This window comes from Blastomyces gilchristii (genome assembly GCF_000003855.2).
Source record: "Blastomyces gilchristii SLH14081 genomic scaffold supercont1.7, whole genome shotgun sequence".
NCBI classification, from domain to species: domain Eukaryota; kingdom Fungi; phylum Ascomycota; class Eurotiomycetes; order Onygenales; family Ajellomycetaceae; genus Blastomyces; species Blastomyces gilchristii.
In genome coordinates this window covers 1,602,151-1,624,338 of record NW_003101676.1, presented here as the reverse complement: position 1 = coordinate 1,624,338, position 22,188 = coordinate 1,602,151, and the positions used below count along the sequence as shown (strand labels likewise).

The window sequence follows — 22,188 nt, the reverse complement described above, 5'->3', positions numbered from 1 at the left end:
TGGACCCTTTTCCCTTCCAATTCTCTATTCGATGTCTTTCTCTCACTTGCTCCGGCAGACTGCTAGCATCATCGTCATTATCATACAACAACCTTGTAATTAAAAACACAGCTTCAATCACGGAAAATGAATGAATATCCCGTGGAGATATTTTTTTTTTTTTTTCACAGCCTCTACTAACCACCGCGCAGGAGGGACTTCTCAATATCAACAAATAAAGTAACAAGATTCAGCTGGGGTCTCGTGTGTCAATAACCTTGACCTGCTCTGGAGCCAGTATGCTGCTGTTTTTGATATATCGACGTCAAGGTCCAGACCAAGCGCGTGGGCAACGGACGCTAGCGCCTAATTTAAGCTTATTATTAGGAGGATTGGTGGCGTCCGCTAGTTACCCAGGACTGGAACTGGACTGGACTGACTGACTGTGGCAACTTCAGCCCTATTATTAGGGGGACTTATTTAGTGTATGACATCATTTTAGTGCCCGCTAACTAAATAGGTTCTGTCATTTTCGTTGCTTATTATAAAATCCTATATCTATCACCTAGCTGCCAAGTACATACATTACAAGGTGGGTTTTAATAACCATAGTGCAATTATTAAAATTGCACTATCCGAAGGTCCTTGTAAAATCAGATCTTGATGTATTATAAACTGGAATGGGTATACTTTAATCTGTTGGATATTCTGACGGTGGGGGGGGATATCTAATGTTATTATGATAGATGATAGCTTGTGGCCTTATGAGAGCCAAATGAGATGCTACTAGCCATGAACTGGTTCTGATTTCATACACTCACACAAACATTAGTTATCTAAGTAATTATTATAATTGCTACATCTGCATGGCTAACTACATTCATAACTATCCAGAACTGCGGAGGAGAAGCACTATACCTATGGTAGTTTGCCTGTAATCGCTTAAATCCCATATAGACAACGACTTTTACTTTGTTGCAGGAAGCGAGGCATCGTCTTCGCATCCCCGCTAATTGGCTATCTCAAGAAGAAGAAGAAGAAGAAGAGCAATAATCGTCCAGTGCATGTCAGATGCAGAATCCTTTCGTCCTTACCTACATATTCTCCTGTTTCACGGCTTACAGATATTACTTCCCAAGCTGACCCTTCTATCCTAGATGGCCTCTGCTCAGCTGTCAAGCCACGACGGTTCCCCGGCTGGAATTCACGGATGTACTGATACCTGCATTGCCCTTATATCCGAACGCTGAAGGAGAAAGAAAAGAGTACGGGTACTCTCCATTGGATGCTACTATGCCTACCCGACGTCATGAAAATCGCAACCTCGGGCTGGAATGTGAGAGTGATTGAGGCGTTGATCGCCGCTGCGCCAACTCCACCCCAGGCAGGCCGAGCATGCAGATTGCTACTATCCTTGGATCTTTTCTTTTATCTGTCTTACTTCGTAGTTATTTGTTTGTTTATTTATGTACGGAGTGGTTTGGCTGCACAAAGAATACATACAACCTTTTCCTTTTCATCAGGACGAACCATATATGACATATATGAGCCATGGCCATCATCAGAGTCGCTCTCGCATGGACAAGAAAGAACCCTTGTGAGAGCAACAAACAACCTCAGTTACTACATACATATTAACACAGGCGTACGTACCGTACCAGAGTTATTCCACCCAGGGGAACGATTCATGCGTTTCCATATTTGCAAACTCGGCTTTACCGGAGAACACTGGCGCGTCCGCTGTACTGTACACGGTGTTCTATCTATATATATCCTCTACGTATATTTCCCCTCTGCCTGGTTGCACAGCACTCATCACTCGTTACTGCCAGGGGGGACGTTCTTTTCCCTCTTTTCCCTTTCTTTGGTTCCTTTTGCTCTTTCTTTCCCCTTTCCTTTCTTTTTTTTTTATTTTATTTTTTTAAATTTTTTTATTTTTTAAATTCCCTTTCTTCCACTCTCAGGACTGCGCTGCGCATGGAATTTGCCCTCGCCTCTCTGGATGCGGCTAAACCCACTTCAGCGTCTCCCACCGTTGTCTTGTTCTCTTCGCTTCCACATAATACTTATTATTCTTTAATATATGGTTTTAAATGCAACAGACAATATTTCCCGCTATTCGTCCTGTTATTCTGCTGGACGGCGCTTCATTTAATGTCCTGGTCGCCTCGTATCTGGCAGAATGCCTTCTCCTTGCTGATCGTTCCTCCATCTCAACATCCCACCCTTCCCCCCTAACTAACTTTAGCTCAATCACTTTCTAGAGTAGACCGAACCCCTGCCTACCTGGGCTTCCGATTCTGAACCGGGGGTAAGGGATCAAAGCAGTTCGAAAGTTCGAATATAAAGGAAACAAGAGGCACTGCAAGGGGCACTGGATCCCGCGTGTTTGAAACCAGATAGTCAATCGATAATCGTCATCCAAAACAAGTGACGACGCCCAAACCCCATATATAGAGGTATATATATCCACGGATGAATCAATCCGATAATGTACTCACGACCTTTGGCCCTCGTGCGGCGGCCTTTCGCTCTCCTCACCATCCTTGCCTTCCTAGTCACTCTGAGCTGGTATAGGCACGTCGCCAGAAACCACAGGAATTTCGCCGGCCCATTGATCGAACATGCATCCGAAGAAAAAGCTCCCACTCGGGGATACTTCTCACACTTCTCCCCCGGTTGGTTCTCCCGCTTCCTAACAACAAGAAGAGTCGTCGCTACTTCAACATCACCCATATCGCAGTAACTCTAATATTGAACCCAGGAGTTCCCAAACCACCCGGCTCCCACTACTCAAGAGCCTTGATCATCCCCCGTCTACAAAAGGAAGACGTCAGCTGGATCTCCTCCCAGGTCCAGCATGTGCAACAGTTCGTTTACGTCGTCGATGATCCTTCCGCAACTCTCCACCCGCCCGCCAACAAGGGCAATGAAGCAATGGTCTACCTCACCTACCTCATCGACCACTACGACAACCTCCCAGACATCATGATATTCATGCATTCCCACGGCAATAGCTGGCACAACGAAGAGCCGTTAGACTTCAAAGCCGCCGAACTAATCAATAGGCTAAGCAGCGAACGCGTCATGCGTGACGGATACATGAATCTGCGCTGTAACTGGGGCCCCGGCTGCCCGGACTGGATACACCCAGAAAAAGAAGAAGCGGACCCCAGCAAGCCGGAGGAAGCAATCCTTGCGAAAGCGTGGAGTGAGCTTTTCCCCTTTGCGGAAGTCCCCACGGTCCTGTCGCAGGCCTGCTGCGCCCAATTCGCAGTCTCCCGCGAGCGCGCGCGCGCCATCCCGAGATCTAGATACGTTTTCTACCGCGATTGGATCCTGCGTACGGAACTGCAAAATTATATCTCCGGCCGCGTGTGGGAGTATCTCTGGCAGGTTGTGTTCACGGGCAAGAACGTCTTCTGTCCCGCGCAGCATGCGTGTTACTGCGACGGGTTCGGCGTATGTTTCGGTGGCGCTAAGGGACTGGATGAATATTTTGACCTCGCTCGCCAGAGACGTGCCAAGGAGTGGGAACTATTTAAATGGAAGGAGTTAAGTAAGGAGATTCAGGAGGCGATCGAGAAAGGCTTGTCGGACGAGGAGATTCAGAAACTGGAGAAGCCTGAGCCCGGGAGAGATGAGGTTCTGGAGCGTGAGATAGAGGACAAGAAGCAGGAGTTGGCAAAGATGGTTGAGCAGGCGAAGGAACGGGGGAAAGATCCGCGAATACGTGCTGAGGAGGCTGGAAGAGTGTGGAAGGAGGGGGATGGGTTTTAAAAAAAACTTGCGAAACAGGGGGAAATAAACGAAAAAAAGAGAAAGGAAAAAGTCCGGTAAAAAAGTATCAAAATCACGGCGCAAATCGGCGGTATAAAATTCAAATTTGGCGGGGTAAAAATGTTGGATGTGATGTTAAATACACAAAACTGGTTTTTTGTTTTTTTGCCCATTTGTTGTGTTTTGGTTTCAAATGACCCTTGTCCAATTCCTTTGCTTTTCCTTTTTGCTTCGGCTTTTCTTTTTTGACTATCCTCCTCTCATCTCATGATTCGACCTGCTCTCTCCCTAGGGCAGGATCCGGCGTACACCGTACAGCCAGATCATATGTCTCCAACCGCACGAAAGCCAGAGGGATGATCAAACTCGGATCCAGCAGAAGTCCGAAGGAAAGGATTGAGCTGAGTTGAGGATCAACCACCGCGTTCATATTTTATAAAACGAACGTTTTTGAGGTGGAAGGGATGGAGAACGGGGAGTTGTGGTGTGAAATGAAAATAGACATTTGGCCAAGGTGTTCCCCTAGACCTGGAAAGCATTGGTTGGCTTATTGGATATTGTCTCCATTTGTCATTTGATGGAGGAGGTTCATGTTAGGGCGCCGTGCTCTTGGGTTCGGTCTCATTTATGAAGTACTGTACTCTGGATGTACAGTGTTTTTTGGCTACATTTCATGATCATACTAATTTTATTTTTTGTAATTTTTTTATATTTGATAATCTGTACACTCAGGCGTTCATGGGTTGATTGAGGTGAAACAAACAGCCTCTTTTTTATTCTTGAATCTTTTACATTTAGTTACTAATTATCTTGTCCGCTTTTCTTCTGTTGATAATATCTTTTGTTTCATGAGCTTGTTATATTAGATTGGCTTTGATTTTTAACTTGATTTTATTGTATTATTATCACTGATTATTGTTATTGTTATTCATACTTATACTACTCTACTGTTACTCACTACTACTGTTAATTCTATATTGAAGATTGATATTGATTAATAATAAGCTTTAACAAATTGTTGGCCGTTACGGCCGTCGCGGTTAGCGATCCCATCTTGGAGGATAACGTTGTTGTGTTGTAATCTAACTACGCGAGTTACACTAAATGAATAGGTTGGGGTGGCACGTGACTAGGGTAGGTGTAGTAATCACCAACACCCCCCCTTGCTACACCGTGGCCTATAATAAGCCGCCACCCGGGGCCTCCCTCATTCTCAAATCTTTCAAAAATGCAATAATAATTAATTACATCAATCAGACCCTGATTTCCTCATTAGGAAAGGTGTCTGTATAATAATAACTGTAAAAATCAAGAAATACATGCAAAATTCATTGATTTACTGTATTATTATTATCATTCAATTATTTCTTTCTGATCTCTTTCAAATCAATTCTTTTGATAAAATCTTCAAACACAGGCTTCACCAGTGACTTAGTAAGCCTGTCAGCTATGTTTGCTGTAGAATCAACATATTTTATCATGATTTTCTCTTTTTTAATCAAATTATGAAGAATATGATATCTGATCTCAATGTGATGCAATCTTCATGTTAAGAATTTCCCCTTTGCTAGATCAATTGCTCCCTTATTGTCAACTCATAGGTGCAAGCATATTTTCACTTTTTCATCATTCATCAACTCAGCATCATATAACATATCATTCAATCAGATTACCTCACAAGCTGCCTTGCTAGCTGCAATATATTCAGCTTCTGTGATTGATTTAGTAATAGATGTCTGTCTCTGTGAACACCATGAGATCAGTGACTCATTAATCAATATAACATAGCCAGTAGTCAATTTGTATTGAGAATCCGCCCCCGCCCAGTTCAAATCACAGTATATCACAGAACTCAGGCTCACATCATCAATCTTCTTCCTGTATAATATGCCAAGGTTTTTCATCTTCTTGATATAACATAGGACATGCTTCAACGCTGCTCAACATGCCTTGTGCAGATGCGAGTTAAAATGCGAGAGATAGTTGACCACAAACACCAGATCTGGCCAGCTGCTTGAGATCAAATATTGCAATGATTTCAATTCTTGACAATATCTTGTAGCTGTAAAGTCATCATTCAATCCCCCTCTCTCATCAGGTGAGAATTCCAGTCATATACCAGCTGTCATCAGAGTGCCAGCTGGATTTATCTTATTCATGCCGAAATCTTCAAGGATCTCCTCAATATAATGACTCTGTGTAACTGCTAGATTGCTATTCCTCTGACATTTGACCTTCATCTCAAGATATGACTTAGTCTCTTCAACATTCTTTGTCTCAAATCTCTTTACAATCTCTCTCAATACTCAGTCTAATTACTGTTCTTGAGATCCTGTCACCTGATAATCATCAACATGCAATGTCAGATAGATCTTGTGAACAGAATGATATAGAAATTCATCATTATAAGATAATATCTTGAATTTTAATGTAGTTAGATGCTCTGTTGCAAGGAAATACTATATTCTTACAGCTTACTTCATTTTATATAGACTCTGGCAGAGTAATCTCACTAAGCTCTCTCTGTTATGCTTAACACCTGTGAGCAGTTGCATATAGATCATCTCATTCTGTGATAGTATGTCATTCAAAAACATGAATACATAGTCAATCAATTTGATCTTTCATTCTTTGACAGTTGATATAGTGAATAGACTGTGTGATGTAGACCCTGATATCACTGCAGTATATAATCTCATATAATGAATACTCTGCTATTGCAAGAACTCTCTAATCACTCAGCAAGCTCTAAAGCAGATGATTTCTCTCTTATTATTGAATTTCTGATCATATACTCATTTATCTGTAAGAATATTCATTTCCAGAGCCTTCTCAATGATAATATATATCTTCTTCTATTCAAATATCTTAATCTTCTTTTTCATTGCCTCATGTCAATAGTCTCAGTCTGAGCTTCTCTTGACTTCTGTCAGTGTAGTTGATCAGTCTGTCAGAACACTTAGAACAGAATCATTCTCATTAACAGAGTCTTCAGACTCTTCATTCATGACAAGCTGTGTCTCATCATCTAGAAGATAGATTGAATCAATTACACTCTCTAAGTTCTTATTTACAATCATCTTCAAAACATCTGACTTTTCCTTTGTAAGGTGTTATAGTAAGCAGTGCTGTTATTCCTCTCTAGCATTCAGAATATTCAATTCATTAGACAATTCATTGAATTCTCTCACTGTATTTACAGGTGTATTTGCACTCATGTTAAGAGCTTCATCAAATATGATATCTCATGCAATCTCAAGATGATGTGCAACAGAATCTCACATATGATATTGATGTAATTCTTGATATTCAATCAGCTGTTATTTCTTGTCATCAGTTCTATCTGCAAGCTTATTTAACACTTTTAAATCCTTTTTATAGATCTTGCACTCTTATCTCTGTATTCAATGAACAGAAGATTGCATCTCAGTTCACACTTCAAAAGATGTAAATAATGTTTCTTTCTTATATTCAAATATCTTTGTTAATGTTGAGAATGTGTTGATCATTATGATCACAGCTTGTATTACTTCATTTCAAAGTTCTCTTTCTAATTCACTATTAAATAGTAGACTTCATGTCTTTTCTGTAACTATTTGATTCATGCATTCTGCTGAATCATTTGATTGTGATGTGTCAGATATAGTCATTTCATATACTATTTCTTTGCTCTGACAGTAGGTCTTAAGTTCTTGACTTTTGAACTCTTCTTCATCATCTCAGTGTAGAGTTCTAACTTAACATTGTATAGTTATCTCAATATCTGTGATGAAATTCATTAATCTTGTAGTAGATTCTTTCTTTCTCATCATAAGAATTACTTATCTATAACAGATTGTATCATCTGTTATATTCAATCAGTAGCTTGCATTTCTTCTAGTGAGAATGTCATTTCTGTTGAAAAGTGTTTTTCCACTCTCTGCTAGATTGATGAAGAATCTCATTGCCAGCTTGACAGCTCATGTCATAGATGTGAAGATTGAATGTGTCATTTTTGTCTGAACACAGACTTTGCAGAATGATAAAGCTTATTAATTAATAATTCTCATCTCTAGATATGAATCTGCTATTATTTTTACAATATTCATGAGATTTAGATGTTCTAGCTTTTAATATCATTGCATTATTGTAAGTTCTATAACCTTTGTATCATTTCTTTCAGATAGTGTCAATATTGTGTCATCTTTTGCTCATAATGTATTCACAGGTTCAAAATCATCATTAAGTATAGCAAATCAGATCAAGTCTCTGTATATAATCAGCCTTTTCATCTCATAGATATCATTCTCATTTAATCTTGCTGTAAATGAGAACATGCAGTCAGAAGACATAATCAACATAGTATGATTATTCTCATATATCAACTGCTTATAGGTATAACTCTGATGTACAAGCTTACTCATACTTATGAGATTCACTTCTAACTTCAGAATATAGTGAACATCATTTAACAGCATATCTGTCTCTTTCACTGAAATCTTTATATCTTCTATAGCTGCAGCAGAGACTATCATTCTGTCTGTCATTTTCAACATCACTTTCATCTTCTGAGGTTTTATCATGACAAGATCTCTGTGAGGTGTGATGTGAGCACCTGATTCAGAGTTTAAAATCCAGGTATCTTTTTCTATCTGATCACTTGTATAGGCCTTTTCTTTGATGCAAAATACTTGCTTTATGACATTGTAAATAGAAGCAGCACCTGTATTCTCTGCATTCTTGTCTTTATCCTTGTTTCTATTCATATTGGAGTTTGAAGAACATTTCTCAGAGTATTTCTTCCAACAGTCAGTCTGAATATAATCAATCTTTTAACAATGATAGCAGGTCCTCGCATCATTATCTCTATATTCAGGTTTGAATTCAGTGTTCTTGTTCTTGTTATTGTCTTTCTCTTTGTTCTTGTCTTTCTTATTCTTATCTTGTGTGTTATTGATAGAATTTCTAGACATATCAGTATTTGCTTCATTTGCAGCAGAGAGTCACAAAAGAATATCATAGCACAGGCCTATAAAATTGTTCTCTAAGAATTAAGTATTATCTTTGTCAATTTGATTCATTCAATTTCTTATAAATAAGACTCAATCTCTGTTAACTCCTGTAAGCAGTCTGTTAAAAAACATGACATCTGGAATCTCATATTCTAGACAGATATAATCAGTTCTTATAGCAATCAGACATTCAATGAAAGTGTGATCTGAGTCTTTTGACTTAGCAGTCATACTAATCAGTTTCTTAAACAGATAAGTTCTGTAAACAGCAGATCTCTCAGAAAAGTTATCCTCTATGATAGTTTATAGAGCATAAGCAGACAACTTGAATTTCTTGAGTATAGTGAAATAAGCCTTGGCCTGCAGAGCAATTGCAGACTATATATAATTATATAATCAAAGATTGCATTCTTTTTAGAAACATTGCATGTTCATGATAGCATTCTCATCAAGATTATTATCTTCAAGAATATCATTGATTTCAGACTGTTCTGCAGTCAAAAGAATTTCCTCTCTTCACATTGAATAGTTAATGAATTCAGTGAGAACTATTAATCTTTTGATGAATCTTACTTAGCTTCTGAATTCTTCAAGAACTTTCATTATAACAGATGTCTTCTCTTTTCATTGAAGATATTCTGTCAGGTCTGCTCTCATCTCATCACCTGCAGAGTCACTTCTACTAGTCTTCATTCACTCAACCTCATGCTGAAGTCTTGCAATTTCAAGCCTTATACAAGTCTTCTCACTCACTGAGCTATTGTTATTTCAGTCACTTGAGCCTCTCACATTGTCTGACATCTCACTGATATCTTCAACTGAGTCTTTGTATACATTGAACTTGTCAGACTGTTCTTCTGCAATGGTTTCATCTGGCTCAAATGCCTCTGAGACAGTCACTTTTCAGTTCATTGCAGATGTTGATAAGCTCATGCTCAATTCTTTTTATGCTTCAGACATTTGTGAATTTCTTCTCCTACATGTTGACATGTAATTCTTTGTTAAGTCAGGCTTTTCACTCAATCTCAGGTTCATCATGAGTTCAATTAATCAATAAATCATCTAGGCACGCTTGTAATGATGTGTGAAGATGTCAATTTAGCACATTGTTGTAATTATTCATTGCTTGTGAAGAGCTTCATAATCTCTTGAAGAATAACATTATTGTGTTATAATCTAACTACATGAGTTACACTAAATAAATAGATTGAGGTGGCACGTGACTAGAGTAGGTGTAGTAATCATCAACATCTCACTAGATCATGTGACTCATCACTATATTATGTTCTTATAGATAGATCTATCAATACAATCTTCAACTATTCTACAGATTATAGCCTGAATGGCATATTTTTCTTTTTAAAATATTGTATCAACATTTTTGATAAGAGTAGTTTATCTTTTTGAAAAGACTTTTACTTTTTATTAGAGATATTTTATTTTTTTCAAATTCACTGATCAGTAGATTCATATACTTTTAACTTTTGAAAAGTGTATTCTCTATTATGAAGAATATTACTTTTTTTTTTTTTACATATCTAGAAGAAGCAGAGTTATCTTAATATAAGTGATACATCTGTTACTTCAGAGTTCAGCTCAAGACTCAGAATTACTTACTCTACTAGATAACTTATTGATAGAATAATTACTTATTATGAGAAAGTCTCTGAGTTATAAGATAAGACTGATGTCAGTTTTCACCAGAGTATGAAATTTAATGATGAAATAATGAAGAAGTTTTAAAATAAGAGAAAGTAGAGTTAATATTTATCTACAGAATCTTTTAACTTAATAAATTCTTCACTATTTCTCATCTCTGAAATGCTAACTTTTAATGATGATCTGAATCAATCTATCTATTACACTGCAGACAATCTTATGAATCTTATACAGATAATACTATAAAATCAAATGACTGCAGCTGAAATCACTTAACATCTCACTACATCTGTCTCTGTATAAAGAGATACTATGAGAGATGAGTTACAGAAATATCAGAAGAAAGTTAAATATACACTAGATATTAAATCAGTGATCACATTTAATAACTCTAATTATAAAGTCTGATATATTGATATATTAACTGATGTAAAAGTTATTAATGAAATTAACATTCTATTAAAAACTTAATGAGAATCTTCTTTTATATATTATATTAATTCTGAGAAGTGAAAAATCTGTTCTAAGTCTCTATATAGATGTATACTATCAAGTCTTATTGAAAATATTTAAATTACTATTGAAATCTTAAAAGCTGACAATGCTATAGCTCTGTAAGACAAGATCAATATTAAATATATAATATCACTAACTGAAGAATGAGTTAATATCTTTAAGAAATTGATAAAATTATAAGTTAAGAATAGTAACTATCTTACTTTTCAAAGATATTTCTGCTATTTTATTATCTATCACAAGAAGCTCTGTCAGAGTACTGAAGATATATATTATAATCTTTTTCTTAACAATCTACAAGATTATCAAAGATCATTTATTAAGATATAATTAAATGAGTTTTTCTTCACTAGTCAGAGACTCATTATCAATATTGATATTAATAATTTAATGAAGCAACTGATTAATTGTACATTTAAGAAGATTATTATTAAGTGAAAAAAGCAGTCTCAGACTGATTCTGTGACTGTGAAAAAGAATAAGAATAAAGATAAGAATAAAAATATATCTGTATAAAAGTGCACTCACTGCAGAAGATATGAATATACTATTAATAGATATTTCATCTTACACTCTGATAAAAATAAAAAGAAGATGAATAAGAAGAATGATAATAAGAAGAAAGAGAAGAAGAATGACTTAATAAGTTCTTAATCAGCAGTAAATACAGTAATTACAAAGATTAAGTTCTATTTCTCTTTCACAGTCACTGAAAAATCATTCTCTAGATCTTGATATTTGAATACATATATAAGTCTGAATATAACAGATACACTTTATTCTTTCTTAAATATCAAATCTTTTAATAATAACATCTCTGTCAATTCTGTGACTGAGGAAACTGAGTTTATTAAGAAGATTAAAACTATCACCTTGAAGATTGAGAGTGATAATATTAACTTACAGAATATTTACTATATTTCTAATATTACAGTTAATCTGCTCTTATTTATAAAGCTTGAAAATCAGAGATTCTGATTTATATTATCTTTCACTATTCTCTCATTTTTCATTTGCAGAGTCTTAAACAGTGTTATTTTTCATACAGTTCAGATCACTCAGAACAACATATATAAGATTAATAAATAGAAGTTTAATGAGAATCTCAATTATCTGAACAAGACAGTCAAGTATATTATAATATTTTATGAGTATAATTTTAACTGAAAAGTTGATTTTTCTATGACTACTATTACTACTATTAATAACATTGATTCTGCTAATATGAAAACACAGATATCAAAGATATCAAAGACTCTTTTAAATTGATACTACAATCTTAATCATATTCACACTGATGCTATAATTACTATGACTAAGAATTCTCATACTGAAGTTATAATTAAAGATTCTAAGACTAAGTTCTTTTGCAAGAAATGTATTAAGACAGATATGATATGAGATTATTCAAAAACACTGATATCTAGATCTATTTAACTTATTAAGAAGATTTATATTAATCTTGTAGACAGTGAATATATATTGAAAGATCTCTCTGATTATCTCTTAGAGTTCTATCAGAGAATTAAATACTGAATACTTATTATCTGTGATATAACTTGCTACTGTTGAGTATATTTTTTAAAGTTCAAGAATGAGACTGTTCAATACTGTAAGAGGCCTACACCGATTAGATTGATATAATATATAAGTCTTATATAACAAAGATAAAAATGTTAGAGAAGAAAAGAAAGAGAAAGTGCAAGAATCAGCAATCAAGATGAATATTTATACATGTATGTGATGATGTATGCAGTGAAGCTTCAGGGTGGAAGAATATACATGCATTCATAGCAGCTGAGAATCAGCAATTGAGAATGGCTGAGAATTGAAGTGTATGCATTCATAGCAGCCGAGAATCAGCAATCAAGAATGGCTGAGAATCAGAGCATACATATTCAAGAATGAAGTGATTGGAATCTGTGAAGTGTAATGAAATAGTCTATATAATTGATTGAGTACAGCTCATCACATTAGCCTCTTCTTTTCAGAAGCAGTTCTCATCAGTCAAGGGCTACTGTTTTGAATAACACAGAACTCAGAGTTCAGATCAGTTAATCATAGCTGACTCATTTCACAAGATATTATCAGCTGCAGCTGCAGAATCTCTCATTGAGAATATTCTCAATCTCTCACTTAAGCTCATTATCTTCTTCTATGATATCTGACAACTGTCAGTCAGAAGTCAGCTGAGAAGAGAATAGATCAGTGATAGCATAGCAGAGTAAGCTTGTGTGAAATATATTATAAATCTCTGATAATGTATCAAGATAGTAGTTGTAACTATCTAGAACTTCTATCACTTTATATCTGACATGATGATAGTCTAGTATATGAGATGAATATGTGATTCATATATTCTTGAGATTCAATTATACAAGATCTTCTATCTTATACTGTTCTGCAGAATCTTATTAAATATTGATTTAATCTTCTTAATCTTATTTTACAGTTGTCATGAAGACCTCTGCTCAGTTATAGATATCTCAGAGCTTTATTACTATATTATCAGTGATTTAAATCAGACTGCAGAGATTCAGTGTAAACTGTGTAATCTCTAGAAGATTCAACACTTTCATGTAATATTCATGTATAAGAAAGAATAAGCTTATATCTGTTGAAACAGTATCTTAACTGTTGATAGTGATCTCTGTGTATAGAAGAAGATTATATCAATCATCTTATAAGTAGTTACAGAACTTATAAAGATAATTCTTTATAGTCTGAATTATTTATTCTGATGTATTATCAGTCTCAGAATGATAGACAGTTGATAGATAGTGTATAATCTTGAGAATTTAACAGATTCTTGTTCAGAGAGTACTTATAAATTAACAGCTCTGATCTGATACTATAAATCTCAGCAATTTATACATTCAATAGAATGAGCTTTATAGAAAAGCTTCAGTAACTTGTTCAGTATTTATCTTATTACAAGATTTCAATATTATATCTTTACTCAATTGATTCATAATGATCAGAATGTTTCTACAACTCTTACTCTTAGATAGATTGATAGTAAAGTTAATTACTAAATCTCATCAGATTCTATCAGAGATATTAAGTAATTTTAATAGATCTTTTCTATAGTTCTTTCATGAGATAATGAAAGAACAGTGATTGCAGTTTTAAACAAAGCATCTAATGTTGTTTAATATCTCAGATTAATAGAACTCTTAGAAGACTATTCTATACAGTTATTCACAGTCTGAATAATTAGTTATATATGAATCATGCATGTCTTGCATTATCTGAGTGTGTAAGAGTTCAAAGTGAGAGACTCAGTGTTATTCACAGAATTATAGAGTATTATTATCATTGATTGAATATTCTGAAATGTCAGTTCTTACATATAATTCTGAGAGAAATCAGAGTGCTTCTTATTATACTGCTTCAGTAAGTGCTTGAAGAAGTTCATCAGTTTAAGCTGCTGTATATCATAGCTCATCTAATATAGATTCAGAAGAAGTTGAGATATCAGTAACAGTTCTAGTCAGAGAAGTATGTATAGTACTGTGAGCTGTTTCATCTTAATCAACTAGTATCTTTGAATTCAAGAGTCAGTGCTCTTAGTTCATTCAGTGAGTATCTGTTATATCAGATGACATATTCTGCTCTTATTATAAGAGAGCATCTGTCATTGAGTTCTAGCTGTCAGAACAGTAGTGTATTATAAAATGAAAGTGACTTAAGAACTCAGATTATCACATCTATTATTTAATAAGTTTATAGATAGTTGTGAAGTACTTAAGATTCTTATAATCTGTGATTATCTCAAATTTGAAGACACTTCAAAGTTCAGAGTCTTATTCTTCTAGACAGTGTATAATTATAAGAAGTTTCTTATTATAGATCTCATAGTTGCATTCAGCAGAACTCAATTTCTTAGATATGAAAATGCATAATTATAAGATATCTTTATTATCATATTACAATATAGCTCTCTCTGTAATATAGTCAGAGAAGTCAGCTTCAACAACTATTTTATAATCAGAGTCAAATATCATTAGCAGAGAGATGTTGATAAACATCTTCTTTATCTGTGTAAATGCAGCTTCAGTGTCTGCTGATTAATGAAATACTGAGTTCTTCTTAATAAGTTCTGTAAGTGATTTCATGATATCTGAGAAGTTTTATATAAATCACTGATAGAAGTTAGCAAATCTGATGAAGCTTCATATATCTTTCACAGTATGTGAAGCTTTTCATTCAAGAATAACAGAGACTTTCTTAGAATTCATTTAAATTCTCTTACCAGCTTCTATGATAAAACCTAGATATTTGATACTCTTGACTTTGAAATCATACTTATTAATATCAATTGATAGTTTTACTTCTCATAGTCATTGTAATACTCTTTACACATACTCTTGATATTCTTTTCTGAATTCATCAGTGAAGATGAGAATATCATCTAGATAAGCAGATACAAACTCATTAAGAAAATCTCAGAGTACTCAGTTAATATACTTCTGAAATGTACTGAGAGTATTAGCCAGCTCAAAGAGTATGACTATATATTCAAAGAGATCATAATATGTTCAGAATACTGTAAGTCATTCATCTTCTTCAGTGATATGAATCTTATGAAATGCAGCAATGACATCTAGTTTTATAAATTATTGAGCTTGTTCAATGCAAGCTAGAATTTCATTGATAAGAGATAAAGAATAGCAGTTCTTCTTAATTAATCTGTTCAATTCTTGATAGTTCATACAGAATCAGAGTTCTTCATCTGATTTCTTTGCAAAGAGAATAGAAGCTACAGTAGAAGAGTTACTAACATATATGAATTTCTTATTCAACAGATCATTGAGTATCTTCTGAAGAAGAAGAAGTTCATCTTGAGACATATTATAAAGAAAGTCTCATGATGACTTAGAGTTCTTATCATTCTTCTTTTCTAACTTGATACTGTGATCTACTCCTAGGCTCTGTAAGAGAGGTATATTCATAGTGTTGTCTTGTTGAAAGACATCTAGATATTCATGATATTATTGAGAAAGTTTTGTATGAGAATCTGTTATTATAACACAGGATAACTTTTCTAGAGCCTTTTTAATATCAGTCAGACTGATAAAATAGATTGATACATAATTCTGCTGTTAATAATTCTTTCAGCAACTTCTTTTTCTAAGCATTTTATAGGTGTTGACAGAGATCTGTGTCAGATTCATAGTCTTGTGAATGTCATCTTTGTGAATTCTATCATTGTTAGAGAATATCAAGCTTCTATTTCAAGTGTTTAATAAAATGCCTTGTTCAGATAATCAGACAAGTTCTAATATAAGATTATAATCAAGATTATCAACTTCATATATATAGACATCTTCATGTTAATATCCTCTCACATCTATGATCAGCTTTATCATGTAACAGATACAAATATCTTTTGAATCATCAAATTCTGCAAGAAGTTGAGGTTTTGATAAGAGAATACACTGAAGGTTATGACATCTTACAACTGAAGATTTTATCATTGTATAGTGACAAAGACTGCTGTCTATCATGACTTTCATATTATACATGTTATTAATCACAGTAGATACAAGAATTGCATTCATTGTTATCTTCTCTTCAAATTATTGTCATTCAACCTCTTCAAGCTTCTGTTTAAATTTATAAACAGAAGCTAATCTTTTCTCTGTTTCACTGAGACATTCTCATAGTTATTCTCTGAATCTTTCTCTAATGTAATGTGATTGGTGTGAACAGGTACTGATCTTTCTCTCAAGTGTGAAGACACATAGATTAATCAGCAGTTGAAAGCAATATGTTCTGATTGATTACAGTTAATGCACACTTCACATTGACATTGATTGATGACTTCTTCAGAAGTGATCTCAGAAACTTGAAAGTCTGTTCAAGCAGTGAAAACTCTTGCTTGTGTGTAGACATTCAAGTCTACTTAATTCATAGCATCTGCATCATTGTTATTCTTTGATGCAGGTATATGAGTGACTGAGTTATTTCTCAGCACAGATGTGTGAGTGTAATATCTTCTATCACTGTTCTGTATACTCTTGAGCTTGATAAGATAATCATTCAATGTTTGAAGCTGTGTGTAGAAGCCTTCATAAGTCTGATCTTTGTCTACACTTACAAGAGCCTGTAAGAGTTCAAAAGTTAATATCTTCTTGAGCATGCTAATCTTCATTCAATTCTCTCAAGATTGATCATCTGCTTCTAGAATCTTGATATTGAAATCAGGGATGAATATTATAAGAGAAGTGTTTCTCTGTCAGATACTCTGTAATCAATCTAATACTTTCTGTTGCATGGCAGTGTCTCAGAACAGAATATCAAGATATTTGATAATATTATCAGATATTTATAATACTGATTTGCATGCTTTCATTCATGAATAGAACTTCTGTTTCATGCAATTCTTCAATTGTTCATTAATATATTAATCTTGATTGATTAATGAACTGATAAAATCTTCATCTACACTCAGTTTCACAAGCATTTTCATTCTTCATGATAAGTAGAGAGTGAGATCAGAAGTATTAAAATATATGAGAGTATTTAAGTGTTCTTTCAGTGCTTTTGTATTCAATTCTGTAAATATTGAAATTATATAGATTAATTGTTGAATCTCTTCATATTAAAGTTATTGAGTTACATACATATCTGCTATCTGTTACTGTTATAATTTCAACATTGCTCAGAGTCACTGTGACATCACATCTATACTCACATTCAAGAGTTTCATATTATTGTTAGACATGATTATATTGATTGTTAGATATATAATATCTGTGAAATCTGAAGAAGTGTAATTGTATTCTTATATATCTGAGTATCAGAACTCTCAGATCTTTCACTGATATTCTCTTATAAGATCTTATTCTCTTTGTAAGATCTTGTTACAGAGTCAGAATAACTGGTTAGCAAGCTTCTATCTAAGAACTCAGTGTCTGCTTAACTGTTTGACTATTTCTCTATTTCTTACATATTGTTATATGTTCAGATATCTCTCAATAAGTAATCATTTCTGATGAGAAAATAATATGTGAATAATTGTTTTCTAATAAGAAGATAATGAACATTTTTATAGTGTAAGAAGTCTACACTAATTAGATCAGTATAATATATAGATCTTATATAACAAAGATAAAAATGTTAGAGAAGGAAAGAAAGAGAAAGTGTGAGAATTAATGATTAAGATGAATATTTATACATGTATGTGATGATGTACGCAGTGGAGCTTCAGAGTGAAAGAATATACACATGTTCATAGCAGCTGAGAATCAGTGATTGAGAATGACTGAGAATCAGAGTGTACGTGTTCATAGCGGCTGAGGATCGGCGATTGAGAATGGCTGAGAATCGAAGTGTACACATTCAAGAATGAAGTGATTGAAATCTGTGAAGTGTAACAGAATAGTCTATATAATTGATCGGGCGCAGCCTGTCACAAATACTTTGAGTTATGACTCAGATTCATGAATAATCTCAGATATACAGTCTCTGCTTTTCTATGAACTGATATTGATAGTGTGTTTCAATTCATATATATGCATATAGTTATGAATTCATATGATATTAAATGAAAATTAATAATACTTCATTTATCACACTAAGATGATGTTTCTGAATATAAGATTCACACTATTATGAGATAAGTTAGAGCTGCTCTTTTAAAAGATAATCTCTCTAAGAAGTTCTGAGCAGATGTTCTAGAGATAGTGATTATAATAATTAATAATACTCTCATATCTACAGTTCTTTACAACTTGAAATTTTAGTTCTCTACTGCAGAGACTTCTATGATTTTAAGTTTATATAAAATTTCTTAATATGCACTTACAAACATCTCACTGAATATAAGGCATTTTCACTGATTAAGTACTGTAAGAGGCCTACGCTAAATAGATCAGTATGATATTGATAGGTCTTATATAACAAAGAGAAAAATGTTAGAGAAGGAAAGAAAGAGAAAGTGTGAGAATCAGTCATTGAGGTGAATATTTATACACATATGTGATGATGTATGCAGTGGAGCTTCAGGGCGGAAGAATCTATACGTGTTCATGGCCGCCGAGAATCGGTGATTGAGAATGGCCGAGAATCGGAGCATACGCGTTCGAGAATGAAGCGGAAGAATCTATGAAGTGTAACTAGACTGACTATGTGACTGTGTCTGAAATCAGAACCAGAATATTTGATGATCTCATTATCAATTGAACTGATCTCATTACACTATTTTAACATTAGATAGTAGTCTCATACTGTCTCAGTGAGACTTACTGTCTACTCTTGTCACATTTTTCAAATAAGATCATGATTTTCACTTCTCAATTTAAATTATTTTTATTGCTTTAAATGACTTTAAATCTCATTTGAGTGTTATTATAAGAATAAGTGCTTGCAGGTGATTATTCAGGTGTTTGCAGCTTGATGTGATATGTACTGTTAACTACTAGAAGTATTCACAGTAGAAAGATAAAATGTAGAAGTTAAATATATAATAGTATTTAAGCTGAGTTATAAATAGTATTTATGAACTTCAGTCTATATAGTTATATGTAGTCAAGAGTCACTAACTCTATTAATTATATAAGAGATAGAAATAGAGATAAAGAATCTGTAAGAAGTGAGATTTCTTACATATTTCTTTCTCTCTAAGACTTTATCTATGAAGTCTTTCACTGAGTGACTTCATAGAATCAGCTTAGTACTCTAGTAATACTTACTAAAAACTCTTTATATCTATAAAAAATCTCAGTGAGGAAAAATTCCTTATTACTGTAAAGAAAAAAGAGTCTATCACTCAGTTTTTTATTCTGTAAGATTCTTTATAATCTATAGATTCTTCTCTGACTATTACATAGATTTATCTTATATCTTTTATATAGAAGAGTTCTAATTGACTCTTAATCATTTTCATAAGATTCTTGTATAATTATTATATAGATTCATCTCACAGATGAATCACTCTCTGTGAGATCACTCTTATTAAAGAGAAGTATTTATAAGTTAATCTTTCACTCATTCTTATGAATTATTGTTCTTTGATACTGTAGAATTGTGAGGAATTTTTCATTCTTTTATTAACTCTGTAGAATTGTAGAATTAAAATATTCACAGTCTGTAATTACTCTTTATAGTTATATAGAAAGATTCAGATCTGTAATTCATAATTACTTTTTATTTACTAGAGTGATCTGACTGTTCTGCAGAATTATTCACAGTGTAAGTAAATCTCTTTAAAGTAGTATAAATATCTCAGATCTGTCTGTAAAATCTCATCTTCTTTTCTCTTTTTCTATAACAGCTCTTATTCTTATAAACTGTGAGTATTCTTATTTATCTGCAAAGTGTTTTCACTCAGATAATAGAGAGAGAGTATTTCTGACAATATTCATATATTAATTCAAGAACTTTTCAAGAATAAAAATTTTTCTAATTTTAATATCTTTGTAAACAATGTCTGACTACTGTTAAGCTTCTTATAAGCATCTTTATAACTTCTCTGATTACTTTTTACTAGCTGATAGAGTAGAGATATCACTGCTTATAACAGTGTCTTTATCTCTCTCAGCTCTATCATTATATCTGATCTTCAGATCAGCAGTCAATCTCATGTCTCTCTCAGATCAGCTTCTGACTTCAAGCAGTACAGTTTCTTTCTTTACTGTAAGTCTTCTTATAAGTAATTTCTTACAGATTCTAGCTAATAGTTCTTGCAAAGCTCTTAGTTTTGTCAGTGTCTTCTACAGCTCTGTAGATCTATAATCATCTCTCTCTCTGTCTGCACAATCTCTGATCAGATATATGCAAATATGTCTAGATTTTCTATCAATAATTCTCATACTGCAGCGCATTTCTGTAATTCTATTATCAATGAAGAATGAGTTTCTGAGTATCTGTAAAATCCAGATAATCAAGATAATGCAAATGTTATAAATTCATGATAGAAGTTGATCTGAGTAGATGAGTCTTCTCTTCACATCTTAATTATTTTCAGGCTAAATACTTCAGCATAACTGAGAAAGTAAACACAGCTTTGTAAGAGATATCTGATTATATACACAGATAGTCAGTTCTCAAGACTCTGCTACAACTGTATACACTCTGATATTCAGCTTCTCTGAAGTCTGTGCATTTCTGACAGTCTTCATATCAAATGTAATAATTATCTGTATCATGAATATAATACTCTCTGCTTCTTTGAAGAGAGAAATTAATAGTTGTAAGAGAATTGAGTGTTATAAGTGTTAAGAATATAAGTATGAGTTTTCTTTGTTTTTTCTTTGTTAATCTCTAAATTGTGTTCACAGTTCTGTTTTTATTTTCTTGTTTTTTAACTTTAATAAGAGTATGATTTCTTCTTCTCTTTGTATACACTGTGAATTATTCATCTCAGTAGAAACTCATTATCTTGTAGACTAGAGTTCATAAATAACAGTGTTAATATCTTTATTATAATCAGGTTCTTAGCAAAGATTATATCATTCTAACTTGTTAGAATTTATAATATAAAAGTCATATCTCAGCTTCTGTAGATGTCTTATCTACTCAGATGATTCTCAAGTGAACTTATTCATCTTATCAGAATATTCTTATTACTGAATCTTGAATCAGAGCTTATAATCTCACTTCTCTAAGTCAATAATTTCTTTAATCTGATATTCTCTTTCACTCTCTAATACTTTGTGAATAGAGTGATGAATTACAGATAGACTGATCATGTGACTGTGTCTGAGACCAGGACCAGATTTTTTGATAGTCTCATTATCAATTTGACTGATCTTATTACACGGTTTTAACATTAGATAGTAGTTCTATACTGTCTCAGTGAGACTTACTGTCTACTCTTGTTACATTTTCCAAATGAGATCATAATTTCCACTTCTCAATTTAAATTATTTTTATTGCTTTAAATGACTTTAAATCTCATTTGAGCATTATCAAAAAGCGTTACTTTTTAAAAAATTAAAAATAGTCTAAAAAAAACCTTAAAATGTCTAAAAATAGTAACTTTATGCCAAGAATGGGACTAAATGGGATCAAATGAGACCACTTTCTCATTTTTTTCAAGTCATGGTTCCATTTTAAGATCTGATATATAGTCACTTTACATGTTTTTTTGATAGCCAGTCCCAGCGGGATTCACGCCAAGAAATGTATGAGATCAAACCAAATGAGACCAAACGTGAAATTTATGATCCCGGTGACCAGTCTAATCACAGAGTTCTCTTCTGAGAATTCCTTATATTCACAGAGTAAAGAGACATGAAAAACATTATATATTTAT

General features: G+C 33.5%; 1 protein-coding gene across 1 annotated transcript; it reads left to right on the top strand.

Annotated features, from left to right (window-relative positions):
* The first annotated feature begins 550 nt into the window (after positions 1–550).
* Positions 551–4,720, top strand: BDBG_04284 (uncharacterized protein). Its single transcript, XM_031721608.1, has 2 exons — positions 551–2,657; positions 2,744–4,720. The coding sequence occupies exons 1-2, from the start codon at positions 2,471–2,473 to the stop codon at positions 3,757–3,759; spliced, it is 1,203 nt and encodes a 400-aa protein (XP_031578220.1). The 5' UTR covers positions 551–2,470; the 3' UTR covers positions 3,760–4,720.
* The last annotated feature ends 17,468 nt before the right edge of the window (positions 4,721–22,188 follow it).

Coding starts and splice junctions, on each gene's coding strand:
- BDBG_04284 (XM_031721608.1), top strand. CDS start 2,471: ATGTACTCACGACCTTTGGCCCTCGTGCGGCGGCCTTTCGCTCTCCTC. Junction 2,658..2,743: donor CTTCTCACACTTCTCCCCCG/GTTGGTTCTCCC, acceptor TATTGAACCCAG/GAGTTCCCAAACCACCCGGC.